Source organism: Oryzias melastigma, linkage group LG14, assembly GCF_002922805.2.
Source record: "Oryzias melastigma strain HK-1 linkage group LG14, ASM292280v2, whole genome shotgun sequence".
NCBI classification, from domain to species: Eukaryota; Metazoa; Chordata; class Actinopteri; order Beloniformes; family Adrianichthyidae; genus Oryzias; species Oryzias melastigma.
Window position 1 is genome coordinate 16442269 of NC_050525.1, and position 14557 is coordinate 16456825.

The window sequence follows — 14557 nt, forward strand, 5'->3', positions numbered from 1 at the left end:
CTTTTAAATATTTAATGACACATTTATTTATTTATTTAATGGTGTATATATTTATTTCATTCTGGCTCTTTCGAGACTCCATACAATACATGGTAGAAAGACTTTTCAATGCCCTTTCCCTTCCCTCACTCCTCATCCAGGTGATGGCCGAGGATGTTGATCAGGGCCAGAATGGACAGGTGACATATTCTATTCAGTCATCAAGCATGAGCGGCTTGTTCAAAATAGACCCTGTGATAGGAAGCATCACAACAACAGCCATCATGGACCGTGAGATCTTTACACAGACCAAGTGAGTGCTAAGTTGTTTATACCTCTCTGATGGATGCTTATTTTATAGATTTTCACATATGAAGAAAGAAAGAAAACCTTCAAAGAACATATCAAAACAGAAAAAACACATTTTTCTAAACAAAACCTATTCACATGCCTGCAGTCTCTAATGTCAATCTCACTTTAAAAATCGCCATATAAAACAAACAGAAAACATATGGACTGCTTCTCAGTTTGATAATGCCTTTGTGTGTAACTATGTCAGTGAACACAAGCACAGTCATGGATTTTATTCTAAAGGCTTATCGGGGAAAAATAATTTGCTCCTAAAACATAAAATAACTGCATGGTTTACATTTGCATCTGAACAATATAAAAGACTTATGGGAAAAAAAGCTTTGGTCAGACAGGCCTAAAGTGATGCTGTTTGGCACTGTGTTACATTTCTCACAAAGTAGAATTCTGCTTCTCAGCACAAACACTTCACACAGAATCTGCATGGGTTTTAGGCTCTGAGTCCACCGTGAACTTTACTGTAAATCACAATAATCTGGAATGAAATTGTAAACGCCATCTGTCCAAAAGTTAAAGCTTGGTCCAAACTACACCATACATAACGACAAGAATAATCTCAGGATTTCACACCAGTTTGGCTGAAAGTGCAACAAATCAAGGGGGTGCAGAAGACCACAAAGGAGCCTTATAAAAACATAAAAGATAAACATAAATGTACTGAAGCAATAATGAGTAGTTGGTTGAAACCTTTACTCAATGATGTGAAAATGGAAATGCCATGTTGAAAAGGGGTCTTGGTCAATGGTATTCCGTGGCTTTACTTAGGTGCTTCACGCGCTTCTCCTATGCTGCTGCTCCATATTTATTAAAGGAGTAGCATGAAAAAGCAATTTGCCATTTTATTTCATTCTAACACTTGGTCTGGCACACTTTTATAAAAATAAATAAATAAATAAAAGACATGTGAACATGTATCACCTGACGTTGTACGATACCTGGATTGAACCACAAATGCCTTAATGCAGTTTTTTTGTTTGTTTTCTTTATTTACAGGTTAGTAGTTACTGCAACTGATAGAGGAAGTCCAAGACTAGCAGGTTCAGCCACTCTGACAGTGATAATTGTTGACCAGAATGACAACAGTCCCACAATTCCTTTGCCCCAGGAGATCCGCATTCCTGAGAGTGAGAATCTTTAAGAACCAAACATGCTCTCTTGAAAGCAACTGATATACTTAAGTCCATTTGCTTTTTCTTTCAGATACTTTAATAGGCACGGAGATCACTCTTGTGACTGGCAATGATGTTGACTCCAGTCCTGCCCTTTCCTACTCGTTGCAATTGGACCCTACAGCCTTAGGCAAGTTTGGGATTCACCGCTACACTGGAGGTGTGTCAGTCACTGGTGCTTTGGACTTTGAGGAGAAGACATGGTACACCTTGACTGTTCAAGCCACAGACAGCCAACACCAAACTGAGGCCAACATTACCATAGTCGTGGAAGACATAAATGACAATGCACCTTTGTTCACCCATGATCTCTATCAGGTAAGATAAGAAGCTACCTTTGTTTTATTGGGTTGCACAGGTACCTAAAGTTGCTAAAGAACCAGTATAATCATAACTATGTTTTCTTTTGTAAATATTCTCACCTGCCACTTGGTTTGGCACAACTGTCCAATCATCATATAATAGTTTCTTGAACATGACAATGAGCTCATTAGACCAAACTCTCTGAGGAGTGTTACCTTGTTGAATCTATGCCACCAAGGATTAATTCAGCTCTGAAGGCAAAAGCAGGTCCAACCCGGTATTACCAAGGCGTACCGAATAAAGTGGGTGGCGAGTGTTTGTTATAAATCAATAAATAAAAGAATTTTAATTGTATCTAATTTAGGAAATTCACTCAACAGGAGCTTACATTCTCAACATCCCTAAACCTTTAAAAAGTTTAACAGCGAAGGAAATTGCATTTAGGAAGTGTTGTTCTCCTCGACTCCACTCTGAAGTTGCACTTATGGGTCTAACTTGCACAAAAAAGCTCCACACATGGACATTCCCAACTTGCACACCGTGTGGGTGATAAAAGTTTAATGCCTTGTGTTAACTGGGGAATGGTTGTAGAGACGAGCCTATATAAATTGTCTCAGGAAATTACCTCAACATCAGGTCTCTCTCTGAGGAAAAACAAGGAACATGGTTGTAAAATGCAGCTTGTCCTTTGTGTTGTCTACCCCCCTACGCTGTTGTGTTTGGGAAACGTGTGCATTTGTGTAAAATCTAGGTCAAATTTCCACCTGTCATTTGTTTTATTCATTCTTTGCTGAAAATCTGAAGTTATTTGTTGCCATTTTTGCATTGCAGATTACCCTACCTGAGCACACACCTCCTGGAAGTGCAGTGATCACAGTAACAGCAACCGATAGAGACTCTGGAGAGAACGGAAGAATCCACTACAGAGTGATGTCTTCAACTCAGGAGGGGTTTTACATTGATCCCAGCAACGGTAGGATTTTTTTTGTGATTTTTTTTTTTAGCAGAAAGTAGAGTCTATCAAACGTTTGCATTGTGACTATAATTATCTAATGACTTTTTCTCCCCAGGAACTTTATTCATCAATCATAGAGCTGAGTTTGACCCCGAACGACCATCTGTCAACATCGTCATTGAAGCCAGCGATGGAGGCTCACCTCCTCTGTCCTCTCTGACTACAGTCCAAGTTCACATCTCTGACATCAATGACAATGCTCCAGTGTTTCACCAGTCAGAGTACAGGTCAGCCAGTGTTCCTAAGAACTTGGCGTTCTTGTAATTTCAACAGCTTTTTCAATGAAAAATGATCGTCTCTTTCTAGGGCTACGGTTTCAGAAGACACCATCCCAGGATCTACACTCTTGATCTTCGAGGCTTTTGATAATGATCTATCAAGAGAAAACTGCGGGTTCGATTTTGCTATTGCCAATGGGAATGAAGGAAATGTATTCCAGATTGAGAGCAGCGTCCGATTCCTGGAAGGACGTGGATTCCAGACAGTTGGGACTCTACTGTTGGCTGAGGGTCTTGACTTTGAAACCAAGCCTCTTTACAACCTCACAGTGGTGGTGTCAGATCGCGGCGTGCCGCAGAGAAGTTCCAGTGTCGTTGCACTGATAACCATTGGTGATGTAAACGATAATCCTCCAGTATTCAGCAGACCAGAGTACATGGTGGCTCTCAGTGAAGGGGCTGTCTCTGGGACTGAGATCATACGTCTGACTGCAACAGGTGGGCAAAAAACATTTCCAAATGTAATAGATTGATTTTAACTTCTCTTTATACATTCATTTTATTATTCCTGTTTCCAGACCTAGACTCAACTCCCAATGCAGAAGTCCAGTACACCATCAGCTCTGGGGATGAGGTGAACTTATTTTCCATTGACCAGTGGACAGGAGCCTTGCGGCTTCAGCGGGCACTTGACAGAGAGCACCAGTCCACGCACGTCGTCATTATTCAAGCATCAGATGGACAGGGCTATTTTGCCCTGGTTCCAGTCATCGTCGAGGTCAAAGACGTAAACGACAACCATCCATTTTTTCCTGTGGAAACGCTGACAGCAACTATACAAGAAAATCAACCCGCAAACTCTCCAGTGACCGTCCTTCATGCCATAGATCACGACACAGGAGTTTTTGGCCAACTCAAATATTACATGATGGAGAGATCAGGGTCAGGAAGGGACAGCTTTGTTGTGGACCAGAATTCAGGAGAAGTTAGAAGTAAAATTCCCTTTGATTTTGAGAAAATCAACTCCTTTAATTTTATAGCTGTGGCTGTGGATTCCGGAAACCATTCAGCCACTGTAACTGTGCAGGTGTTTGTCACAGGTGAAGATGAGTATGACCCATTGTTCACGTCTACTGACTTTGCCTTTGAAGTGCCAGAAGGAGCCAAAAAAGGCCAAAGTATCGGCCAGGTCCTAGCCCGGGATGAGGACGGTGGGGTGGATGGGATCGTCCTCTACTCTCTGCTTCCCAGCTCCCCATATTTTGATGTAAACAAAACCACTGGCGTGCTTTTCCTCAAGTTGGACAGTTCAAGCAGCAGCAGTAGTGGGTCTGGTCGGACTAAGCGAGAAACCAGAGTGATGACCTTGGATGTTAAAGCCCACGGTCCTCACGATACATCTCGAAGTGCAGTCGCACAAATCTCTATTGATGTCACAAACACTAATTTTGGTCTGGCTTCTGATGTCAATGTACTTCTGATTGTCATCATAGCTGTGTCCCTTGGTTTTGTCATTTTACTTGTAGTTATGGCTGTGGTGATTTTCCTAGTGAAATCACGGCGCAGGAAGAAGGGCCAGGACGCAGGAAACAGAGCCGTTGCTTCTGGGACAGCTTTGAAGAAGTTGGATGAATGCCACTCAGGACCTGCAGGAGAGTCCATCTATCACCAGACTTTGCCAGGATACGCTGCGGATCAAGGTGGGGCCGATGGTGGTCCCTATACTAGAGGGGGCTCTCTGGATCCTTCTCACTCTAGCGGAAGAGGATCGGCTGAGGCTGCAGAGGATGACGAGATCAGGATGATCAATGAATACCCACGAGTGGCCTCTATCACTTCATCTATGCAGGAGCACATCTCAGCCAGAGGACCAGACTCTGGAATCCAGCAGGATGCTGATCAACTCTCTGATATCTCTTGTGAGCCAGCTGCTTTGGAGGGCAGCACCTGGTTCAAAGGAAAGAAACTTGGAGGCAGCTTAAGTGGAACCTTGCTCTCAGGTCAGCTCCCAGTCTATAGAGACGAGGGCGGTGGTTACCTGGGCGTGGGGCGGGGCTTGAACATTTCTCTTCCTAAAGACTATGCTTTCCCTGAGGATGGTAAACCTTCAGTGGATGGCTCCCTCACTGCCATTGTTGCAAGTGATGAGGAGCTTCGTGGAAGCTATAACTGGGATTATTTGCTCAACTGGTGCCCTCAGTTCCAACCTCTTGCGAATGTATTTACTGAGATTGCGAGGCTGAAAGACGAAACTGCTCAACAGAGTCAAAACCCTCGCCAGCCGTTCCAGCCAAAGCCCAAAATAGATCCCAAACCTCGAATTGATCCTCCACCACTCATCACATCAGTGGCTCATCCAGGGGCCATGTCAGTCCCCCCCAAAATCCCAGTGATTGGACGCTCATTCCCCCACTTGGCCTCGCTGCGAAGATCACCAATAAGTCATGAAGGATCAATTTCATCAGCAGCAATGTCACCAAGCTTCTCTCCATCTTTATCCCCTTTGGCTGCTCGATCACCAGCTGTTTCACCATTTGGGGTCAACCAGGGGCCCTCAGCTTCTATGATAAGCAACAGGGAGCCCTCGCTGGACCAGAGTCCAGATCATGAGATGAGGATATGACGAAAAAGCTACAGAACTAGTGAGACGTGTGAAATTTAGCAGCCAATTGCTTTGAATGTCAGTTCTCAAAGATCATCACAAGAACTTGTTTTTTACAGTCACCTGAACAGGTGAAAAGTAGGCAATAAAAACTCCCATAAAGAGAACATTCAACCTTCTTCTTGAAGAGCATTTGGGAGACTTTTTTTATTGGTTGGCAGTATCGCAAGGACAAACATTACTGCTCACCTTGACAAGAACAACCCACGCTAAAGTTTTCATAAGTGACGCAGGTCTCTGTGAACTGATCAGGCTGAGGAGAGAAATTCTTCATTTGAATGTGCACTCAGCATACCCTGCAGTCAGAGATCCCTTAGTTTGTAGATAGATAACTGTGTAGTTTTAATGTTACCTCGCTGGCTGGCCAGAGAGCTGAGGACCTCGTTTCTCTCTGTGTGTCTGTGGACATTTTTTTACTATTAAAACTGATGTTATGGCTGCTTTCGAAGAGAACTTTGGACTTGACATTTGTGTTTCAATTTTTTTTTTTTTAAGACCTAAAACAGTGTAAACTTTATTTGCCCTTCAATTCAAATGACATATTTTGATTTAACTATTATTTGTATAATTTTATAAAGAATTATTATTTCATAACCATGATTGATCCCATTGAGAGGTTATTTTTGTGTTTTTACACATATGTATATTTGTATGAATGCAGGATACACCATGTGATGTATGTGTCTAGATTTTTAGACTTATGTGACGGTAATAATGTGTGAGAATTGTTTTTTGTTTTGTTTTTTACTTTATTTATAAAAAAACAGGATTTCAGGAAGCATAACTAAGCCAACTCTACTCTGTTTTGTTAGCTGAAGACTTTTAATTTTCAAATCGGGGGACATCAACGAAAGAATGAATAATGAAAAGTTTACCCATGCTGCAGTCAAAGCCAGATCCTAAAGTGTACGGCTCTGCAAACTGGCACATTGTTATTGCTCATCACCTCTGTGTCTTTGAAATAAAGTGCTTCCCAGTATTCAGCCATGAACTAAAACAGATATTCCTGTGAAGTTCAAACCCAGGTTGACATTGTAAAATGTCATGGAAAAATGCAACCCTTGAGCCAAACAAAGTAAAAGCTTCGGTGTATGAGCCCCTTTAAATGCACAAGACCTAAAGCAAACAGTGCAGTATTTTTATTCCATTTAATAACTCAGTTTAATGAATTTTACTTTTTTTCTTAAATATCTGTATTGCCATATAATTTAGAGTTGGTTCAGTCATACACTGTTCCATTGTTTGGAGAAATGGCCCTTTACTTCTATTCTTTGTTCAGCATAATCTCACAAACTGTCTTGTGCAAAGCTGTTTCCCGTTCTGCCGAAAGCTGGTTCTGCCAGGCAGGAACTCATCTGCATAAAAAAAAAAAAAAAAAAAAAACTCCTTAATTACGGTCGTCTTGTCTCAGAAATAATTGGAAATAGGAAAGGTTTCATTTGAAATTCAGTGCCAGTGACTGACCAGTGGAGTGATGGATGGGAAACATTGAGTTGTACCTGTTTTTGTAGCAAATATTAAATTCCTACTGCTCTCCTTTGACAAACTGCGTCCATTCTTTCCATACAGAAAATGAGTGATCTATTGAATAATGTGTTTTAGGTCTACAAATTAAACTGTAGAGATAAATGCTATTAAAATGAGACTATGTCACTAAAGAAACCTATTTAATGGCACAGTCACAACTGGCTTGAAGAGTGAATATGGACTTTTATTAAGGGCATAGACCGCTCGTAGAGCCTGTAGAGCCAAATTGTTCATGCACTTTTTGTCTATTGGTATGCAGCAAGCAACAGGTGATAGTAAACTCTTGTGTGGTAGTATAAGGTAGGGTGAGTCAAATGCAAGTTTTTAACACACAAAAAGTGTCTGAAATAGAGGTTTGTCCTTTGTAGAATTGTGAGCTCCACACTAAATCCTCTTGACAGTGTACAATTTTCATTTATTTTATTTTCCAGGAAATGCAAAGAGCTTTTGACAGAAAAATGAGGTGGTACCAATCATTGAGTTCTCTTCTTAAATTTAAGTGTCCCAAAAGATTTAACTTCTAGGTCGTTCTGACTTCTGTCTCCAGCTGTAAATTTAATTTACCACAGACAAATACTAACTGAACCAATAAACTCTGATGTCCTTGCTTGGTTTCTGAATAGCTGAAATGAAAGCATAATTGGCATGACCTTTTCATTAGAGTTTACTTACTCCACTTCTATTCTATGAAACAACAATTTGGCAGGACAAAGTAAAATGAAGTTTTGTTGGGTCAATGTTTACCAAAAAATCTCTCCTACTTATAAAAATTTAAGCTGTAATGAAATAAAAAAGCTGTATACTCAAAAAATGCATTCCCCTCATAAATATTGATCATAAAACAACAAAAGTAAAACTACTAAATTAAAGAAGGCTCAGAATCTGTCTAGTTTTGGTGTAAAGTTTTCCTTGTGAGTAAATGGAAAATAAGACTCCCCTTTGAAACTGCTCAATTGAGGAGCTGTGGCCTTAGTTATTTCTCGTTTGTCTGTAAATTTGAGAGTAAAATGTGGTGGCTTGTACTTTGCACATCCTTTATAATTATGCAAACTTTTTCCCAACTGTTAGCAGTACTCGAATCCTCTGTAGGATTCTGTTCTAATGACTTTGACATCAGAATCTGTTAGAAGTCTGGACAGGGAATTCTCCACAAAGCAAGACATACCAAAAACCTGCATAAAAAATGTTTTTCATCATAAGTTGAGGAAATTTCTATTAAACAAGAATTCTAGATCTTTTGATAGCTTTAGTTTAGGCCAGGGGTGTCAAGCTCAACCGCACAGGGGGCCAAAATCCAAAACACACCTTAGGTCGCGGGCCGAACGGGATAAACATTTATTGAACACTCTAAAACTACATTTTTAAAACTGTAAAACTGTAACTTTTTTAAAATAATTATGGCCTATATATATATATATATATTATTACCTGTGATCATGCTAGTGTGAATGCTGTAAATTTGGCCACTGAAGATGCTAGTGCTGATAGTTGAAGATGCTGAAATTGATAGTTAAAAACGCTGAAGCTGAAGTTAGTAACATAAAGCACTGAAGCTGATAGCTAGCTAAAATATTAGCTAAATGCCAAATTAGACTTAATAAAAAAAATAGCTAGCATGTAGCTGAAAAAATTGCTAAACTTCAAAATAGCCTAAAAAAACTGAAAAAGCCTGAATTAGCTCAACAGCTAGCATGTAAATATTAGCATAACTCCAAAACAGCTTAAAACACATGTTAAAAACAGCCTAAATTAGCCAAAACAGCTAGCATGTAGTTGAAATATTAGCTAAACTCCAACATAGCCTAAAAATCTCAGTAAATGCCAAAATAGTCCATTTTAAAAAACATTTTAAAACCATAACTTTGTCACATATTTAGGAAAAAATAAACAAGCAGGAATCAACTTAAACCTCAAATAACTTATAAATATGTTTTGTCAAAATTATACAAGTTAGAAAAAAGCTCAAAAAAACATTGGACTATTAATGCTAATTAAATAAAATCTGGAGGGCGGGATATAATTACCTGGAGGCCCGGATCTGACCCCTGGGCCTTGAGTTGGACACATGGTTTAGGCTAATACTTGTACATACTCACCAGTCAGGACCAATGTTTTGACCTTCAACATAAAGGAGTCCTGCCAGAACAGCTTTGATCTTATGTGCTCAGAGCCTAGACAGGAATACTGGGGATCTACAGGACGGTTTGCTATCTAATCATCAATTAATTATCAGGATTCTACCAGTTGTATGGTCTTAGTTGACTTGATAGTTTTCATCCCACCAGATTTTATAAGTTTGGTGTCTGAGTCAAAAGATACAAATATTCTGTAGGTATTTGGTAGCAACTGAATCAGCAAAAGGTGTCTGGTTTAAGTGTTATTGATGATAAATGTCAATACATTTGTATGCAGAGATCCCATACAGCCCAATGCTTTGTTAATAAAAAAATACATTTTACTTTTCCTGTTAGAGACCAAACTCTTATGACTAAAGAATAAACTCATAAAATCAATCAGCAAACATTTCATTGCAAAATAACTTAAGCCCCTAATGGAGTTTCAGCTCTGATTTTACAACTAAAGCTCACTAGTATTAGTTGAAAGGCATTCTTTTTATTTCAAGACCTTGGACTCAATTCGTAAATGCCTGAACAGGCACCTCAAGTGTTTGGAACACAAGTGAAGGTCTGGAAGAACAAGCATTTTTGATAAATCTCATTCATCATAAATATTCATTCCAAGAGAGCACACTCTGTTTACAGCTGTTTTACTTCCAGTGGGTCTGGGAATTCTTCAGCTGCACTCCTTGGGAACAAAGCATGTAAACACCATATTAGACTTGGCGTGTGCAGTAGTTTGTGTCCAGGTGCTGTTTCGCTCAGACTTTGATCAATTCGGTTTTACTGCATTATAAATCAGGGATTTTGCATGAAAACAAAGCATATTAAATAGCAGAACATGCAAGCACTTGTGCAGTCTAGAGATCATTAACTGCTGCACGGAACACAGACAGATCTTTTATGTTTTTTCTTGAAACACAATCATTTTGGTGTTTTAAAGTGGACAATAATTTGAAGTTACATACAGCGTTCAATAGAGACCCAATTTCTCCATAGATTAGTGAGATTTAAGTTTGTAGTTCAGATTTAGTTGAGTCTTTTGTTGAGGAATAGTGACTTTTTGAAATATCACTATGTAGGACCATCTACTGTCAAAATTATAAACTGGGATGCAGTCTGCCCAGAAAGTGTCTATAATTTACAATTTATGCAGACATTCATCTTAAAAAAGACACATTTTTAAAGTTAATTTCATTGGAAGTGACTTCTTCAGGTTGGTCGTCTTCCACTTTAATTTATTTCAGTTTACAGCATCATGAGATTTCTGCTCGAGATTAGCTAAATTAAAAAGCAATAAAATCAAAGCTCTTTGAACTGATTCCCAGAAACACAAAGATATGTCAAAGTGGGCCAAAGCAACTTTAGCTGGAAGGTCATGTGGCTTCCCGTGAATCTGCTCACCCCCTACCTGCGCTCCACACCCGCCCTGGCAGGAAATGACCGTGGACGAGCATTAGGCTCGCAGGAGAGGACCTCTGGAGCTGAAGTCCAGCTTCACGCTGTTTCCAGGATGTTATCTCTGCTGGTGAGGTGGAAGCGTCTCACGCAGTCACAAAGACATGTGTCTTATGCTTTTTTGCTTTTGCACTGGTTAACTTTTTTTTTGTTCAAAAAATTAACAAAATTTAAGCTACATGTTATATTTTTATTATTTTCGCTGACACTTACATGACGAACAACATGAAAGGAGGAAAAACACTCACAGAGGCTATTTGGCTCTTTGCCTTTGAATTCCTATTTTTAGTGAGTTTTTTCTGCAGCGTCAAGCAAGAGGAAAAATGACAGAAGAAAGGATCCAGTTAAGTCAGCGTGAGTCTGGTTCTTATTTGTGCTGACCTTGTGTTACAGAACTCCCTTGCCAGTGTCACTCTTACTTCACACCGTAGGAGGGAGGAGAAAACACGGGAAGGGAAAAGAGCGATGGAAATTGCCAGGGAAACCTGCGACGGTGCAGCAGCAGAATCAGATTGTATCACGATAATTGAAAAAAAGCAGTGTTTGACCTCTGCTTCCATGTTAATTAGTGAGAAATTAAAAGCAAACACAACTGTTTTGCCATACTATAGTTTTGTAAAAAAAACATCTGTTAATACATTGTTAAAAATAGCATAACTAATCAATTTTAAATGCTATAAAAAAGCTAGAAAATGCTAGTAAAAACAAGCCCCTGGATTACGTTGCAGAGCAATCAGTCATAAAGGGACATCGCAGGAAAAAAGCTACATGTTTCTAGAAAAATATTAAGTTACCGACAAGTATGAAAAGTCGGTGCCAAACATTTCACTTACGGTCTGTGTGTTGGCTTTTACAACCCCGAAAGCACCTAAGGTTATTTTTGAAACATTAACCATATCAAATAATTTCCAGTTGGATCTATAATGAGGTTTGAAGCAACAATTTGCTGCATTGTAAAAGTGTTTCAAAGCGTATTAATGTTGAGATTTCAAACTTGGTGGATTTGGATAACACTGGGAAAAACAGAATTGAGTCTTTGAGGCAAAATGAAAATATAATGTATTATAGGTAACTGGTTCTGCAAGTTGAACAGATGAGGTTTGAAATGTTCATAATGGGTTCCGTTCATCTGTCATAGACAAAATGTAGATAGAAATATTTTGGAACTCTTTGTATGATGTTTTAAACAATGTATCTGTAAAATAGCTCCTACAAATAAGTAATAATTCCGTCTCTCACTAAGATGCTCTTCTATCCTCCACTTGTTACCTGTGTTATTCACTCTCACCCAGGCGACCCAGCTGGGGTTGATCAAATCCCAGCTTGTGTCCAGGTAGCGCTACCCACCCACGGTTCCCCCCTCCTAATCCACAGCCACCTTGAGGCTACTTCTGCTGCCTCTGTTACTTGCTTAATGGCCCTGCGCTTGCTAGCCCCAGTGATGCCCAGCATATTGTACGCCCTACAAAGCGACTGGCCTATGAACCCCCTGCATCCCACCTCAATGGGCTCGCACCTTGCTTTCCAGCCATTGTGCCGACACTCCTCCACTAGGTCTGCATACTTTGCCCTCTTCCTCTCATTTGCCTCATCGATCCGGTCCTCCCAGGGGACGGTCAACTCCAGGAGAACGACCTGTTTTGTAGCTTCAGAGATGAGCAGCATATCAGGCCTCAAGGTTGTACTGGTGATGGTTTCTGGAAATTTTAGTTGCTTTCCAAGGTCAACTTTTAACTCCCAGTCTTGAGCTGTTGTTAACAGGCCTGAGTGGGTGGCCCTGGCAGCTGGTGGTGGCTTCTCCCCAGCCCGGACGAAGGCAATAATGTTCTTCGCTGGGCGGAGGCTCCTACAGTGGTTAATGCCACTGCTTATGGTGTTGGCTATTGCCTTTAGCACTTGGTCATGGCGCCAGCGATAGCGTCCCTCTGCCAGGGCTTTTGAACAGCAGCTGAGGATGTGCTCCAGGGTCCCCCTCTTTAGGCACAGGTTACAAGCTGGTGACTCCGCCTTTCCCCAGCAGAACAAATTAGAGGGGCTTGGTAGGACGTCATAGACCGCCTGTATCAGAAAACGTATACGGTGTGGCTCAGACTTCCACAATTCCGCCCATGACACTTTGCGTTCTGCTGAATGTTCCCATCTTGTCCAAGCGCCCTGCTGAGGCATCCCAACCACCCTGCTGGCTCGCTCCTCCTCAATAATTGCTCGCAACTCTTTCTGTATCAGTGATCTCTTATCCTTCCTCTGTGCCTCCTTTCTGTGGCATGCCGGAGCATAACCCAGCCCTGCCCTTCCATGGGTCACTGCTCCGACCAGTTCCCTGTGCCGGAGCCTCGACTCAGCCACGTCAACTGCCTCCGCTGCCTTCCACTTCCGCCCCGTTCGCACCTTGATCCCTGCTTGGGAGACCTTAGGGTCCTCTGACTCTCTGTATTGGAGCACCTCCCTAGCACGGCTCACTTTGAACTCCTCGCTCAAACTACTATTGAATTTGTCACCTGTTTGATCTGTGATTCTGAACAAAAAACACCAGTCCACACCCTTAAACAGTCTGACTGCAACCTCTCCACCAACACCAAAGAGCTGTCGAAGGACACCAGGGACAAGATCATACACCCGAACAAGACTGGAATGAACCAGTTTACAGTAAACAGCTTAATAAGAAGAGATCTGTTATTAAAGTTATTAGAAAATTGAAGAAATATTAAAACAATAATGAGAATAGTGAGGAGAACTACACAAAGGAACTAGTCAGAGACCTGAAGAGAGCTAGGATCACATTGTAAATCTGTTGGCTGTCATGTGTTCATCATGAACACAATAGCCATAGCCGTGGTGCAGCAGTAGGATGGTTGACCACGGATTTGTAGATTGAAAGTTCAATTCCCGCCTTGCCTGCCCATGTGTCGAAGTGTCCTTTGGCAAGACACTTTCACCTTACTCTAGTGGAGGGGTGGCGCCATTGTTTGGCAGAGGAGCCACCATAAGTGGGTGAATGGGACTGTGACTATAAAGCGCTTTGGGTTTTCGATGAAGGTACAATAGTTACTATGAAGCATGGGAGTGGAATCAATGGGTTTTTTGGCTGCTTTTCTGCAAATTGGAAATGACAACAGATTTTTTCAGGTGGAACAAGTCACTAAATCGGTGACTACTAAATACTTTATTTGTCTCACTGTAAATATAGTCCAATAAGTCAGCCAGTTTTCAAGCTTTTGCTTGCTTGACTTTAGTCACATTCCTAATTGTTGTCTATGATGTTCTTCTAGGGCACCTAACTGTCCTGTCAGGTGACAAATGTTGATTTAAGGTTATTCAAAAGCAACAACAGAGTCATTTGCGTTAAAAACTGATTTGAAAAACGTTAAAAAAAATTAGATGTTCTTTGTACTTTTTGAAAACGTCCTGGTGACGCCATAAAATATTAAAACAGTCATTTACATGATTATTGAAATCATGTTTTACAGTGTTTATTTAGTAAAAAGTGAGCAAAAATGTGAACTCAAATGAAAACTGAGAAATGTTACTTTGGTTTCCCGATGTCAGATATTCATAGATACATGTGATATTCATAGATACATAAGTCCCAACATTGCATTATTTGTCAAAAATGTCTGGTCTTGTGACAACTGAACAGATTCATTGGATTTTTCATCCAGTTATGGTAGATGTCAATTTTTCAAAAGTTTTTTAGTTTTTTTTATTTGGATTTTCTAATGTTTTCGAGTAGACAAGTTGGA

General features: G+C 40.5%; 2 protein-coding genes across 2 annotated transcripts in view; one reads left to right on the top strand and one right to left on the bottom strand.

Moving 5' to 3' along the window:
* The window catches only part of dchs1b (dachsous cadherin-related 1b), a 92106-nt gene extending 84849 nt beyond the window's left edge, over positions 1-7257 (top strand). Inside the window, exons 23-29 of the mRNA XM_024265865.2 lie at positions 141-292; positions 1342-1472; positions 1549-1835; positions 2652-2793; positions 2891-3062; positions 3142-3551; positions 3632-7257. Coding sequence (XP_024121633.1) covers positions 141-292; positions 1342-1472; positions 1549-1835; positions 2652-2793; positions 2891-3062; positions 3142-3551; positions 3632-5676 — 3339 coding nt within the window. The 3' untranslated portion in view covers positions 5677-7257. The remainder of the gene's footprint in view (positions 1-140; positions 293-1341; positions 1473-1548; positions 1836-2651; positions 2794-2890; positions 3063-3141; positions 3552-3631) is intronic.
* Positions 7258-12118: 4861 nt separating this feature from the next.
* On the bottom strand, positions 12119-13720 carry LOC112142521. The gene is made up of 2 exons (XM_036215322.1): positions 13713-13720; positions 12119-13443 (listed from the first exon to the last, which is right to left on the bottom strand). The coding sequence occupies exons 1-2, from the start codon at positions 13718-13720 to the stop codon at positions 12129-12131; spliced, it is 1323 nt and encodes a 440-aa protein (XP_036071215.1). The 3' UTR covers positions 12119-12128.
* Between the last annotated feature and the right edge of the window lie 837 nt (positions 13721-14557).